General features: G+C 37.1%; 1 protein-coding gene across 3 annotated transcripts; it reads right to left on the reverse strand.

The window, feature by feature from the left end:
* Window positions 1–8279: 8279 nt before the first annotated feature.
* On the reverse strand, window positions 8280–15732 carry zgc:154075 (uncharacterized protein LOC556929 homolog). 3 transcript variants are annotated; one of them, XM_058643757.1, is made up of 14 exons: window positions 14741–15732; window positions 14444–14552; window positions 13446–13530; window positions 13287–13360; window positions 13078–13137; window positions 12763–12870; window positions 12412–12468; window positions 12103–12233; window positions 11940–11994; window positions 11313–11405; window positions 11085–11219; window positions 10722–10823; window positions 10332–10493; window positions 8280–9344 (listed from the first exon to the last, which is right to left on the reverse strand). In XM_058643757.1, the coding sequence occupies exons 2-14, from the start codon at window positions 14534–14536 to the stop codon at window positions 9216–9218; spliced, it is 1284 nt and encodes a 427-aa protein (XP_058499740.1). In that variant the 5' UTR covers window positions 14537–14552; window positions 14741–15732; the 3' UTR covers window positions 8280–9215. The 3 variants fall into 3 exon arrangements, with proteins under 3 accessions (XP_058499740.1, XP_058499741.1, XP_058499742.1); XM_058643758.1 differs by adding an exon at window positions 10097–10203 and having other exon boundaries at window positions 14444–15732; XM_058643759.1 differs by lacking the exon at window positions 11085–11219 and having other exon boundaries at window positions 14444–15732.
* Window positions 15733–15752: the final 20 nt, after the last annotated feature.

The following is a 15752-nucleotide window of genomic DNA, read 5'->3' on the forward strand; positions in this document are numbered from 1 at the left end:
GCGTGAGAGTAAATATTTGTGACTTGATTCGGTGTCATTTCTTTCCACATTTCATTTTTATCTCCCTCTCTTCTGACAATACGGGACAGACTTAGACTTTAGATTTAATATATTCATAGATAATGATGCATTATATTTTATATTGTTAACAAGCCACATCATTAAAATGTGTGTACTATTTAAACTATAAAATACTGAGCTCTCAAAGTAACACCATTATCACCAACATTAAAATACAGTGGTGTAAAGTCAGTTACAGACTTTTCACAGGAGGCAGATTTATTCTCAATAAGAGAATTTGCTCTCTCATCATCCTCCTCTTTCTCACATATACTTCACACACTGGTAAAGTGAAATTAGATTAAGATGTTGACTCTAATTATTATTAGTATCCTTTAATTTATTATTGTTATACTTTTGTAATTTTTTTTATACTTCATTTTCTACACAAAAACTTAATCAGCTCCACTCTGATCACATACACTGGTATATACGAAAAGTATTTCCTCCAGGTACAACCAGAGGAAGCTCACGTACCACTGGTGGTACATGTACCAGAGTTTGAGAATGACAGTCTAGAGTGACACAGACGCTGCTGTGAGGAAGACATCTGCTGCTGCGTTTGCACAGCTGTCCCTTTTAAGTACATACATTCACTTCCATTCATTTTCCATTTCTTTAAAATCAGACTGTCTGCTCTGACAAGCCACAACATTAAAATGCTGCTTGAACATATAGCAATAATAGTCTAATAAGCACCATTGATTTATTTTGTTGATCATTTATTTATTTACTAATGGGGTTTTTAAAGAATAAAGTTGTTTTTTTTGCCCTGCATGGATTCTCAGATTTAAACTTATAACTTTCAACATACGAAAATATTCTGCACTGTTCTTGAATCAGCTTAAAATCAGTTTACTACAATAGGAGTTCACACCCGCTCTTTTATTTGACAAGCCACAACATTGAAATGCTGCGTGAACATAAAGCAATTACAGTCCACTCTGTTAACGGTCACTCACCATAAGCTTAGTTCTTTTACTACTGTTTCTGTAGGTTTATATGGTAAATGGTTTGTATTTATATAGCAGTTCTCTATTCTGGATGACCACTCAAAGCTGCTTTACACTACAGTTTTGCCATTCACCCATTCATACAGTGCATCTATGTGCAGCACATTTTCTATCACTCATCTTTCAAACCCAGTAACATGCTGCCAACACAGCCGCCAGGAGCAACGTGGGGTTAAGTGTCTTGCCCAAGGACACATCGGCATGTAGACTAGCGGAGCTGGGAATCAAATCCATGACCTTTGAGTTGAGGGACGGGAATCGAAACCACAACCTTTGAGTTAAAAGACGACTCACTCTACAAACTGAGCTACAATCTATAAATCAGGGTTTGGTTTCCTAATGGAGTTTTAAAAGGATGTGATACTGCGAGCCAGTGCTTTTGGGTTTCAGATTAATATACGGGTCAACGAAGCCTTCAGTCACACAGAAAATCACCCCAGGTGTGTCTGTCATTATCCAAAAAAAACGTGTCCTCACTGCCACTGGGATGGAAAGTTTGTGAAAATCCCTGATAGACATGTGACTACTTCAAGGCTCTATGGAGGAAATGTCTTCTTCTCTCCGTTGTGTATAGCATTTCCTTTAATTTTTTAATGATCATAAATCATAAAGACAGATTGTCATCTTCAAGATTTTTTGTTTGTTAAATAAATGCAAAGTATCTCTGTTAACAGTTAAAATGCTTCCAGAATCCAAATTTAATTTGTTTATCTGTGCTGTAAAAAGTTAGTGTATGGGAAATTGCCCTTTATAACACAGTAACAGCTTTGGTTTGACCTGTGTGGGAGTCACAGAGTGTGTACGTGGCTGGCGTCATTGCTATGATTGAGAGGAACAAGTTTAAAAACTGGCTGCCTGGACATGGTGAATGTGTTTACTGTTGTTTTGAAGCCTCTGTGTCGCATAGGTCGTCTGTATTGTCTTGTATGTCCGTATTTGTCTTCAAATTTTGACCACAGAGCTCACATCACACTGAGCAATCAATAAATAAATGAAATACTTTAAAGTGCTAAATAAAATGACCACCTCGTACAAAGATTCCATATGTCCCTGTGACCTCTTTTCCCATTGCTATTGTTTTTGAAGATTAAAATCCACAAATGGTTGTATATGTAAGGAGTGCCTTGTACCTATAGCAAAAACCCACTAAATAAATACATCACGTGTTTTTAGTGTTGCAATCATCCACAGTCTGTCAATGACCAGTAACACCTGTTTGCTTAAAGGAATACTCATCCTTTTGATCAAATATGCTGTTCAATTAACTTCCTGTTGGGCAACAAAGTGATTGGTTGCATGTGACCTAAAGGGTGAACCTGACGTCTGTTGTGACACAAGTCTGTAGCTCTCATTTTGATTTGGAGCCACTTTGAATCCATTAACAATGATTTTTTAAACAATCAATTCATTATAAGGAAATTATAACCTTTATTTAACCAGGAAAACCTGTTTGAGTTTGTCTCTTAACTAACTTCGATAGTCTTCATTTATCCATTTTTATAATTTTTAAATTTTACCTCTTCCGTATACCCTTATTATTAGCTTTATTAACTTGACTTTGCTTACTGTATTACTGATATTTATTTTTTTCTCTCATTCATAGTATTTTAGTCACCGGTGTTTACTCATCACTATAATAAGATAAGATAAGATAAGAAAAGATAGTATTTAATTGGTCCCACAATGGGGAAATTTACTGTATGACAGCTGCAAAGGCAGTTAAGATAAAGGTAGTAAATAATAAATCATCTGTGAATATACAATATAGAAAAAATATTGTGAATAACATTATAAAAAGGTAAAAAAACAGGATTAAATATGAGATGTTGTACATGTTTAACTATGAACATGTTTCCTCAATTCCTCATTTCTGATTCTTCGTCTTTTGTGATATATTTTGATTTTATAATGATGGGTGCGGTTGGGGGGGTTTTATCCTGTGAAAAGTTCTTAAAGAATAATAATGAAAAAGCCGAATTGATTGATTTCACTAGATAGTCAGGCACAGTAACAAATTACAGAAATGTAAGATTTCATAATATTCATAAAATATCCAACATGCAGTCTCTTCAAAGGCCTCAGTCAATCGTGGACCCACAGATTTATTCTCCCCTGCCTCTGTGCTGCTGATCCCTGCTCTTGGTGGGTGCTGGCGGTGACCCAGGATGTACAGAGCTGTGGGGGTTGTTGCCGGGGTGGGCCAGTCTCCCACAGGGAAGGTCAAGTCATTTCCTGCTCTGAGAGACCTCCGTCCCTCACAGATGTCAGTGCCGTCAGAAGCCTACCTCCCACATCTGCAGCCCTCCCTTGTGCTTTTTTCAAAAACGTGATTGATTGCTCTAAAGGAACTCCCTCATACTGCTACAAAATAAAGTTGGGCCATCAAAGCGGGTCCTAAATTAAGGACCCCCTTTCATGGTTTTCTTTCACATGCTCCATTTGAATTCATACATGAAACATCACGTTTAGAGCAGGAAATAACAATGGATACAAGTTGAGGATGAACGCCAATGATATTTTGGAAATCCTCCCTCTAAATACTGCTGCAAGCAGCAGATAAGCCCTGACATAACACATATCTTAGAAGATAGATGTCTGCCCACCGACTATTTAACAATATCTCAAGCTGGAACATGAAGTGAAGTCAGTAGGTGTTAACATATGTGTTCTATGGTAAATGCATTTGTGTAGGTTGATGTGCTGACACGGTGACACAGGGAATTCTCTTATAGAGGAACCAGCTGTGTACAAACATGCAATAGTAATTAGAGCACAGATACAGACTAGACAGACAAGCACATGGCTGTTTTTTGTTTTTTTAAGTCACAGTCCATCGAATTCATGTTTTAAGATTGACATTTTGATCACAACATCATCCTGAGGAAGTAAAGTTTTTTAATTGTCAGCAAAAATGCTTAATTTAAAGCCACTACATGTTTAATTAAAGTGTTTGGAATGATGTCATCCACCTCTGGACTGAAGTTGAAGTAAACAAAAAAATCATAGGGAAAATAATGTGAAATTCTCAGGTCCAGTTTGCTGTCATCAGTTTCTTTGTCTCTCTGTTACCACCCACCACTTCCTTTAGTCTGACATAGAACAGTCCCGTTTGACATTTTCATGTCATAGGGCTGACATTTTAATAAGGTTTACAAACTTTTTGTTCTGATAAGTTCTGTACTATTCGTAGAGACTGTAATACTGCTGTATGCCGAGTTACATGTGATTTGAAAAACACACCCTTCGTTTAATCCTTTTTAATTTAGTGGCTTTGCAGTCAGGTCTGACAAGTTGGAGGCGTTAGGAAGGAATTGGGTTCCTCAAATGTCTGAGTGGGCTTTGCACCACAGCCTTTGACCTCATCCTGTGAGAAGACAGCTCAGTTATAGCCACAGAACCATCAGCTACCAGGAAGAAGAGGTGAGGAATGATGTTGGCGCTGCTTTTTATTTCGGGATAGCTCAGGAACTTCTTCAGAAGTTCTTCTTCAGAAGAAAACAATCTCTATGATCTCAAAAGTAATTCATTTTACTAACGTTTACAATTTCACATGTACAAAACTATGGATTACTATAATGAGAGGCGTGCTCACACGATTTTCTTAAGATAAAACAAGTAAATAGCGAAGCAAAATAGCATTTTATGTAAATAGACACACACACTGGACTGATATCAATATTGGAGGATACTGTGATAGTGGTATTGGACACAAACTCAAGTCAAACAAATATAAAAACACAGCTTTACATGTTGTGGTACTATTGAAGTGGTATTTTATTACCAGGGTAGAAAGACAAAACATGGTGGAGGAAGTGGCAAGGATTGAAGTGATTTAAACCCTGTGACATCTGATTTCATGGTTACAGCTTCAATGAATGCCAGAGAACCAAGCATAGAAAGAGCATTCTTTACCCAGGATGCACCACTGGAGGCCTGGGCAACTTCCCCTCAGTTTTGGTGTGCAGCCCCAGCAGGTTGCCTTCCGCAGAATTGTAAAGTTTCAGTTGATTCAAGATTTCTACTTGAAATAAAGGGAGGACAAAGTGAAGGAAGAGAACAAGAGGCTTCTTTGCACTCTGCAGATAAACCAGATAAAGCCAAAGGACTTCATGTACTCTGTGCCTGTCAGAGCAAAAATGTATTTGCTGAACCTGACACATGTTTGCTCATCAGGACATGGTCATTCTGAGTAATGTTTTTCATTTTGGGTGAATGGCCATGACATCATGACACTGTCAATATTTGCTTGTTTTCACAATGTAGTCAGCTCGTTCTGGGGTCAAAGTCGATCTGAATTGCCTCCCGACGTGTAGATTGATCACACAGGACAGAAAATAGCCAACTTTGGTAACATAGTTGTTGGACTGCCGGTTATTTACCTTGTGTGTGTATGTGTGTGTGTGTCATGATTCTATTGTGCCGAGTAGTAGGGGGTGGGGGGGAGCAGCTGTGTTTTCACTGTCCACATACACAGAAAAGCATGGTATGTTCTCTGTTTTTTTGTCTCCACACATAAAATAGCTCAGAGTCCTAAAGCATGACAAAGTCAACCTTGCACTATCTCTCACTCCCACCCTGCACCCTTTTTCCTCCTCTCACCTTTCTTACTGTGGCTCATTTCCTGTTGAGTCACCGATGGAGGCAGACTGCACCATGTTTTACAGTTTATTGCTCCTCTAGCTGCTTTCCTCCTCCACTTCCCCATTCAAATATACCTGTCATGTAAGCAGGAAAAGGGCAGTGTGACTTTGTTACAGCCCCCTATTACTGCAGGAAAGCAGCCGAGTCTGATAAGAGTCAGAGCCGATGTAGGAGTTTCTTCCTGGCAACGTGACATGATTCATGCAGTCAATGACTCTGAAGATGATAGGATTATTAGATCTGCAGAAACTTTACCACATCACCGGTCCCAGCAGGCCACGGGTCAATATAATTTGTGGGAAAAGTAGAGCTTTAAAACGGAGATTTCTTAATATAAACAAACATTCAAACCACCATCACACATGCGACTCTTTGTCAGTACATATGACAATAGAAAAAAACCTTAACAAAACAAATGATTGTGTTAGTCCTACTAAAACCAGACTTACATACATGTGAGTCCAACTGAAATTGTACTAAACAACATTTCGCAAAGTTCGAATAACACACCCATAACGTAATTGGTACTAAACTACTACTGCATGTATATGTTAAAGGAATACTTCACCGATTTGCATTTAGCTTTGTATTACTAGAATAATACAAGGCTAATAATACAAAGCTAAATACAAATTGGTGAAGTATTCCTTTAAGTCGGATCAGAGTCCGGTGTCCAACACACAGAAGAAAAAGATACCAAAAGACAACAGCGTCAACCAAAAACCCAGTTCAGCAGTTTGATAGGGTAAATGCTTCTTGTCACAGTCTGCCCCAGTATAGACACAAACACTCCCTCAGTCAGGTCTGATAGTTCTGCTTGACTGAGCCCAGTTTAAAATAAATTACACAGCATATAAACACAGAAAACAATGTAACGTACAAAAATCATCCACAGTTGCACACTGTAGCTTTAAGTAAAAAAAGAAAGAAAAAAAATAGTCTTTCCAAATCTTTCCAAATAATTCTGACCACAGAACTAAATTCCCTGGAAAATATTTGTCAGCATCTATTGGGAATTTCAGACGCATCAAAGTAGGAGGAAGTGATGCTGTGGTGAGGTAAGGCCTTGTGTTTATGTGGGCAATGCCTGCTTGTGTGTGTGAGAGAGCGATAGAGAGGGTTGAGGGCACGGCTCTGAGAAGCGAAAGGGCTCTGTGGTGGACTGGTTGAGTCACTGAAAAATACAGCTGCTGACTCAGTGTGCAAACCTCTCCTGGAGCACGTTGTCAGTCTATCTGGCATTGTGTGTGAGTGTGTGAGTGTGTGAGTGTGTGTGTGAGAAAAAGAGAGAGCCGAGGTTTTCTGAAACCCAAACATGTTTGTAAGCCAAAATTCAACATTATAAATGACCAAGAACATTACATCACATGGAAAATGCAGCATTGCCCAAAGGAAGGTTTATTCATACCACAGCTGGGATCCCACCCTGGCACCAGGATATTATAATATTTCTGTGATTCAATTGTTTCGTCATTACCTCAATTTTCTCAACACGCCCTTCTTACCGCAGTATTCTTCTAACTGTGCCAGTCCAACCATCAACACACTGTGATCCATCTGAGAGTATGAACTCTTGGTCACACGCCAGAATTAGTCATTGTGGATGTGTTGCAAGGTCCAGGACTGAAGTAATTAAGGAGGACACCTCCCTCCATAATGTAATGCCATAGCCTGATAAAAATCTAGTGCTATTTTACCTGAATGTGATGCAATGTGAGTCATGCTGCGAGTATAATAACCTGCTTGGTTTTACGCACCAGTTTGATTTTAAATTTCAGTCAAACTCCAGGATCTTCTATCTCAGTATGTTCAGGCCCTACAACTATTAGCTGAATTATGTGAAGGAAAATGCTGGGAGAGATTTGTAATGATTTTCAGTAAACAGCAAACAGCCCCACTGGCTACATGACGCCAACTTTGGCAGAGAGAGACAAGCACCGTCACTCTCGGGGTGAGCTGCCACTCCTTGTTATAGTAACTGCTCTATTTTCTCTTCAGCTGCCAGCATATGATTTGTGCTACGTGCATATCATAGTTTTCAAAATGAATAATTGTATTAATGGATTTATTGTATATTTTTTTTGTCATTACCAAATTAATTAAAAACAAGACCAACCCACATCACCAGTTTGCAGTAATTAAAAAGTTATTTCAAAGTTTTTAAGTTTCTTAAACTGTGGTTCTGTGACACTTATGTAAATGACTGCTTTGGTAATGTGTGTTGCCTCTTCATATTATTGTCTGTGCTGACACTGGCATCTTTTTTTATGAAATGTAATTAACTCTCGCTGAACTCAAAATGCTGGGAAATATCACACAGACCACCATCAGCAGGGTCCAGTGTTTACTGTGGAGTAGATACAGAATGTTGACTTCTAAACAAATGAACTAGTGACACCTTGTGTTTAAAAGCTGTTACTTCACAGAGCAGTGGTGGAGGGGAGTCGTCTCTGTTGTTATTTATCGTGTTTGTGAGGACAATAGTGAAATAAGGAAATTAGAGGCCGATTGTTGAAATAAACCTTATAACATAATAAATTGTAGTATTGACCTAATCCCACAGTATATATTTCAAACATATTTTTTTATATTTATTTTATATTTTACAGTAAAAAAAAAGAAGTCAGTTTCTGCTGTATCATCCTTAAGAATTTCTATAAATCAACTCTACTTTATGAGAAAAAAACATATCACAGAGCCATTAAGCACAGAGGATCTACATCACAGAATTAAAATTCAATAAATGCACAAGAAGATTTGCCGTATTTGTCGTATAACTGAGTGCTTTGGTTCACAGTTAATGGTGCATACACATTTTACAGAATTATTCCAATAATTATTGTCTTTGGTTTATTAAAAGGTTAACAGTAAAAACATCAGCCCTTCGTGAAGTAATTTATCACAACAGCAATCATAAATATCCTGAGATTCACCAATGAGCCACAACAATAAATAAATAATGTTGGAAGTGATCAGTGTTTTTGACTTGGTTATGCCATGAAGTTCAAAATATCATTTAAATTACACTAAAGATTGCAAAAATAATTAATTAATTCTAAAACATTTAAACCAGTTCCCTGTTTTATTGGTGTTTATTCTGCATGATGACACAGGTGGGAAAAGCCACATTAAGATCAGACAATGAAACAAAGGCAATTTAAAATGACAGACAGAGCTTTTAGTGAAAAATGACTTACTCAAAATTGAATCCTATTGTGAAAATAAGCTGAACAACAATAAAATTTTTGTACTTTTGAGTGCATTATCTACCTCCATCTCACCATATCCTTTGGTTATAACAAAATCAGCCTTGGTCAGTTGGACACAGTATTCAACATTCATGAGCAATGGCAACACAATCAAAATTTGGTCTTCATTCAAACCTCACCAAGAACATGACCTCCTTGGCTGAGGTAATAACATGTATTATAATCACAGTGTTTGACATTTACAGTGAGGAATATCTTGATGTCATAGTGTTTTTTGTTTGTTTTTTTCCATCTAGCTTTGCATCATCTCATCACAGTACACGACTCTGCCCTCCAGGCGTGACCGCTCTGCTTGAAACACCAGCAAATGGCTCAGCAACGTCTCCTCAGGACCCGACCGGATCAGGGACGGATCATTGTTCTTATGTAAAAACACACACAAAGCAGTCAGTGTTTCCAAATCGTACTCTACACAAAAAAATTCTGCATTAATAATCCAAACAGCTACAGTTATTGGTTGGACTCAACTGTCCATAAAAGATTCATCAGTGTCCTGTATGAAAAGGATGGTTGCCACCTCATTGGCATCTTCCCTTCGTGAAGTCACTTCGTTAGTTCAGGCATTTACTTCAAAATCTTCCTCTAAGAGCCTGCAAATGTTTTAAACTATAATGTTTGTTCCGATTCATGGAGCATAATGTCACAATGTTGCACTTAATCTAAATCTCTTCGTTTTCACACTGCTGTCTAGACTCAACGTGCCCTCAATGATACGTGCTTGTAAACAGTTTTGTGAGAAATTTGCTGTTTGCCGTTCTCTGAATGGTGATAAACCAGTATTCAGTATATTGCAATTTGAGCAAGCAGCACGGCTACGCCGAGAAAACAATGCCATATATCTGATGATGATTAGAAGACTGCATCCAGACACCTCCGATTAGAAGACGGGTTCTGGAGGCATATAATGACCTATTCACCTGATAACCGAGACTCTTTTCAACATGCAGCTCGAGCTCTGTTTACCAAAGTTGTTTCTGGCAGTGGCACTGTTGCAAAAGCGTTGTTGGTCATACCGGTTAGTGGGTAAATGCAGCTAGATACTACTTGTAAATTGTAGTGCAAACAAACTGCTCCAAGGAGCAATTGATTTCCGAACAGTGTGTTCACACTGACCCATTAGAAACGATCTCGGGGGGGATCGGTTCGAAAAGCACCGTAATATTGTGCTTTTGTGTATCATTATGTCTTTGTCTTTGTTTATGACTGGCATCATTGGTCCTCTGTCAATAAAAGTTAAAAGAAATGAAATCAACATGACCTGAATTCAAATCATTTCAATAAAACAAATGAGTTGATTCTGGTGTCAGCCATACAGAAAAATAACAGAAAAGTAGAAGAAAGTACTTACTGCTACTGCAGAAATAAAGGCATCCATAAGGTGGTAATCTGCTCCACCATGCCCACTCATGCCAAAGTGATTCGGAGCATTATCCTGTCCTGTGTGCTTTGTAGTTCTCTGGGTCACAAAGTCAAACACGCTCACCTCATGCCCATTGTACGACAGCTCCCCCTGTGGAGACACACGTCATTTTAGACGTAGCTGATACATGAACGGCAGATTTGTGACATATATTAACGTTGAATCAGCATGTGAAAATACACACTTTAGGTCACATTAGTAAGGGCACTGTGATTTTACTAATGCTTTATGTGAGCCAATTTTATAGTGAAGAGTATTTCTTTACATCACCGCTTATACATTAACTATTTAAAATGTGTTTCTTTTCTGAAGTCCTACCATGCTGCCATAGATGGTTGTTTTTCGCTTGCACATTTCCTTGGTGAAAGCTACCATGGAAAAGGATGCTGTCAGACCCCCTTCGAACTCCATGTGGACGACCTGGTCAGACAAAAGAGGAAATTATGTTATTCTTCTAAATATAATTAATGTTACAAATGTTGCCATAGATATTAAACTATGAATTTCCAGTCCAAATGAAAATCATGAAAAAAAGGTGAAATCTGAATCTGAAAACTATATCATTACCATGCATACTAATACATCCATCATGAAATATATATATATTTTTACCAAATGGGATAAATGAGGATAGTATGTTGTGTCATAGACGTTAAGAACATGTTATAAAGCCGGTGTTACCTGGTTAGTACAAACATCGTTGTCACATTCATACACACAGCGGCCATAGGGTCCAGTCTTCAGTGCCTCTGTTACTGACTCGATGTCTGGCAAAGAGCTCGTACATATGACTGACACAGGCCAGCCAGTGTGTCCCTAACACGTACATAAACACACAGTGCATATAAAAATAAGTATCATGGTCACAGACGGTTAAGCATAGCAGACAAATAATGTAGAAATATTAACCTGTTTCACTCTGTCCAGGTAGATTTTACATGCCGAGTATGGACAGTCTTTTTCTACTGAACAATCAAGGCAGCGATCTGCAGCTCCTGGTGGCTGACGAAAGAAAACAGGAAACACTTTATAATAAGCTGTAATTAACTATTCACAAGTCAATTACAAGATGTGTATAAAGATAAATAAGTTCATATTAGTATTAATAAACTAATTAACTGTAAATAAAGAGGGAACACACATGTACGTGGTCATTTATTCACTATTAATAAACAGCGTATTCAGATTTTAATTACCACATATATATATATATATATATATATATATATATACACACACACGCACATTTCTATTTCGGAGCCTATAAGTGTCTTAAAAGCTTAAAATAATGAATATGTAATTTATCTTTTATAGCTTAATGCTAGAAGGACTTATTTATGGCTACATGCATCTTATAAGTGGCTTATTAATAGTTAATTGCAGCTTACTGCAAGGTAAGTAGGACAGAGAAGGCTGCACATTTAAATGCTCTATTTTGATGTTCCACAGGTTATTCATGAAGTAAACAAAATAATGAATTTCTTAAAATGCAAAACTACACTGCACTGGGCTACATACTGTAACCAGAACACATACCTTTTTGTCTTTTCGGAAGTGGCTGAGGGATCCAAATGACGACAGTTTCACACACCTGCAAAATATAATTATTATTCTTAGAAATACAGAAAAAAACCCACAGACAGCAATGTCAAGAATCTGACAAATAAGATTGATTATTGACTACTGTGTGATGTTTTACCTGCGAGCTCCAGCCCAGTCATGTATTAGGTCGATATCGTGGCATGACTTGGCCAAAAGTACAAAAGAGCTCTCAGCTTCATTCCTCCAGTTCCCTCGAACAAATGAGTGTGCAAAGTGATAAAACCCAACCTAGAACAAGAGGTTGATGCCGCTTTTAAAAATACATTGTAATAAATGTCATGGGATTATATGAAAGTTAAAATGTTTGAATAGGAAAAACATCAGGGTTTGAAAGAAGTTAATTAATGAACAAAAAACAAGACCATGTTACTCTTTCCGAATATTAACTTCTGTTTTGTGTTCTTACCGGCTCCAAGTGTTGAATATGGATCACGTCACCTATGGCTCCAGCATCTATCAGCTCCTAAGAAAAAGCATAATTGCATAATCAAACTTGACTAAATTTAAGTAAAGAAAAATAATTTTTCTAATGGATTGAGTTTAATATTATTGTTAATCTGCTCTTTTTTTCTTTTTTCTTTTCACAATGACCACACAAATTTGAAACAAACATCCATAAATGAAGCATTTAAGCCTTAATTAGACGATACAGGTGGTAGCATGGAAGGAGAACGACGGAAAACACAGCAAAGTTGAAACAAATTTACACCTTTAAATTAAAAACCGGAACTTGTGGTGTCAGATATTTTGTGTTCACCTTTATTTTGCGGGTGACGGGGTCATACCGCAGAACATGACCCACAGACAGGATCACACCACTCTGAGTGCAAGCCTCCACAATCGCCCTGCAGTCTTCAGCTGTTGTCTAAAATGTCATGTGAACACATTGTTGAGTGAGGACGGCATGAGTGTCACACAAATGCAATTACCTCAGGGAAAAATCTAACTGTGAAATAAGGATGACATTTTTAAAGGGTGACTCTTACAAAAAATGCAGATTTACAAAAATAACATGCAAGAATTGTTAGTTACAACTAACGCATCACATTAAGCACATGTACACAACACTCACTGCCATTGGTTTCTCCAGCAGAATGTGGTAACCTTTCTTTGCAAAGGCCACGGCAGGTTCCTAGAAAAGATAAACTAGTTGACTTTTCATTGTCAGATCAATAATAAGGCAAGACGTGCTGTTGAGACATATCTATATATGATATGGAAAGACTTGTATATGATGTGAAACTGTAAACTGTAAATGTTTTATAAGTTTTGTATGTTTACCTTGTGAAGGTGGTCTGGTGTACAGACTAAAACAGCATCTGCAAACTTCTCTCTGTCAGCTATTCTGTGCCAATCTAGTTTTCCCAAAAATAAAAGAGCATATAAACATTCAGCATGAGCAAGATAATAATAAACCATAAAATGATTTATTTTCCTTACCATCGAATATGTTTTCATCCACAATCTTGTGCTGCTGTTGAAGTTTAGAGCGAGCAAATTTTCTTGGATCCGCAACTCCTACAACCTGAAATGGTGAAGAGTGCAGTGTTACAACATTAATGCCTGAGCAGAGGTGGAACAATGATATTCACACCATTAGAAATGAAATGAAAGTACCAATGCAACAGGGAAAAACACACAGTAAGGACTTTTGATATAAGGAAGTATTGAAATCACTAAGGACCTTTTTTTTTTTTTTACTTCAAAATGTTCACTCAAAATATGTATCCTATCTGTGATTAAAAGTAAATTAAGTCAATTCATTATGTTTTGGATACAATATCAGTTTTTTAAAACTTCTTTGTGTAACTTATAAAAATATATTATATAAATAAAAACAAATGTTGGTTAAATTCAAATCATTGTCAAAGAGGTCACATAGCACTGGCCTGTCAGCTCTACAAGACTTTGTCTGTATTTCTCAGTATAGCAGTATTTTCCCTCGTACATTCCCATGCTGCGCACATTCCACTATCTTCTTTTAAAAACTGAGTGATTTGATCCTTTTCAGTTATACATGTAATTGCTATAAATGGTTTGATATAGTTTTGTCGTTTGTCTGCCCTGTTGCTGTGCTGCCTCTTGGCCAGGTTAACTGACTTTTGACAATACAAAAACTTCAAATCATAACAATAATACCATTAATTGCAATTCATTTGGTCAGGACAATCATTAAATGACGTGTGATTATCATATCCCATTTACACTGTTAATTAACTGCTAAATCACAGATTCACTTATCGTGTTGTACAGTAACTTTTTTTCTGTTTGGCTCATGAGTTTTCCTTTCCTCTTTGAATTACAGAGAGTTCACAGTGTCTGGTTTTATTTTAAACCAGTGCAGTTAATTATTAACACAGTCCTGCTAGAGTTTGTGTACTCTGAAATATCTCCACTGGTAAACACATGTAACTGTGGCTCAGTAAATATCTTCTGACCTGTACTCGTTCAGGATGGATGGTGGCAAACTTAGAGTAGATCTCTCCTCGACAGCCTGCTCCCACCACGATGACCCGGACAGGTGAAATCATGTTTACACCTCGTGACCTTTAACCCAGAGTTTGTCAGACACCACTAACACAAAATAACTATCATTATTTACTTACATGTTGTGCACATATAGATAATAGGATAATATTACAATCATTAACGCTGTTGGTAACGCATTGCAAATTGTAGACTGTATAGGAGGCAAACCCAAAATAAATTGTGAGTTTGATCAAGCATAGCAGTACCTGTCAAAGCGTCCTGCCTGTCTGTCGTTGGTCCAAACTACACACCACGACAAAACGGCTTACGGCACACAGCAGCAGCAGCAGATAATGTACGCGTATGAAAGACTGTATCACACAGCAGTCGAGGCTCACTTCTTCATGTAAAGAAGCAAATCACAAAATCAGCCATAAAGGGTTTCAACGCCCCCTACTGGAGGAGGGGTGTACTTGCAGCCTCCTCAGTCATCTGTCCAGAGACTGCAGCTATAGTCTTCACTTCAGGATAACAATAGTCAACCCAGATAGTTCTATCTAGATTATGTTATTTAATTACGTGAATATTTTACTGTTTTTACTGATTTTACGTTTTATACCTTTATCACTTTATTTCTAGATCACATTCAAAAAGAACCATGGTTCTTCAAAGAACTGTGTGAAAATGGAATACTATTCAAGTTAAACAATGAGATAATACAGTGAGATAATATGAATACTATTATTATAAGAATAATAAGAAGAAAATAATGTCATAATAAACAGCCAGGCAATTCCACTTCAAACACAAATAGCATCAAATGAAAGAATTTGATGACCGAAAAGCATTTTTTTTGTTATTTTGGATATACTTTAGGGATTCTAAAAATATTATATTTCCTTATAATATAAAGAGGTTTACAATGTTACAAATGTTAATATTTTGAAAGACAGTAATTATGTTTTTTTCCTTTGATACATGTTTTACACAAGGCATTATCTAAAATATACTAGTAACAAGATATATAGAATGTCTTGTTACTGATGTGTCACAGGTATATATGGAGCTTTGGACGCATCTAAAATATACCTGGATTCATGAGCGTATTGTCCATTTAATATACATCCTCTGCAAATGTCGGTGTACTGGAAATACTGTCAACTTTATGCGAATTAGTGGAGGCGACAGAAGTTTCACTTTATGGTTCTGCTCCTCTTTTTCACTGATTTAACTGATGTTAAGTAACATATTTCTTCTTTTAATAAATAATAATAATAA

The sequence above is a fragment of the Solea solea genome, chromosome 11 (assembly GCF_958295425.1).
Source record: "Solea solea chromosome 11, fSolSol10.1, whole genome shotgun sequence".
NCBI lineage: Eukaryota > Metazoa > Chordata > Actinopteri > Pleuronectiformes > Soleidae > Solea > Solea solea.

Coding starts and splice junctions, on each gene's coding strand:
- zgc:154075 (XM_058643757.1), bottom strand. CDS start 14,536: ATGATTTCACCTGTCCGGGTCATCGTGGTGGGAGCAGGCTGTCGAGGA. Junction 11,406..11,939: donor ACTTCCGAAAAGACAAAAAG/GTATGTGTTCTG, acceptor TTCTTTCGTCAG/CCACCAGGAGCTGCAGATCG. Junction 11,220..11,312: donor ACCTGGACAGAGTGAAACAG/GTTAATATTTCT, acceptor TGTACGTGTTAG/GGACACACTGGCTGGCCTGT.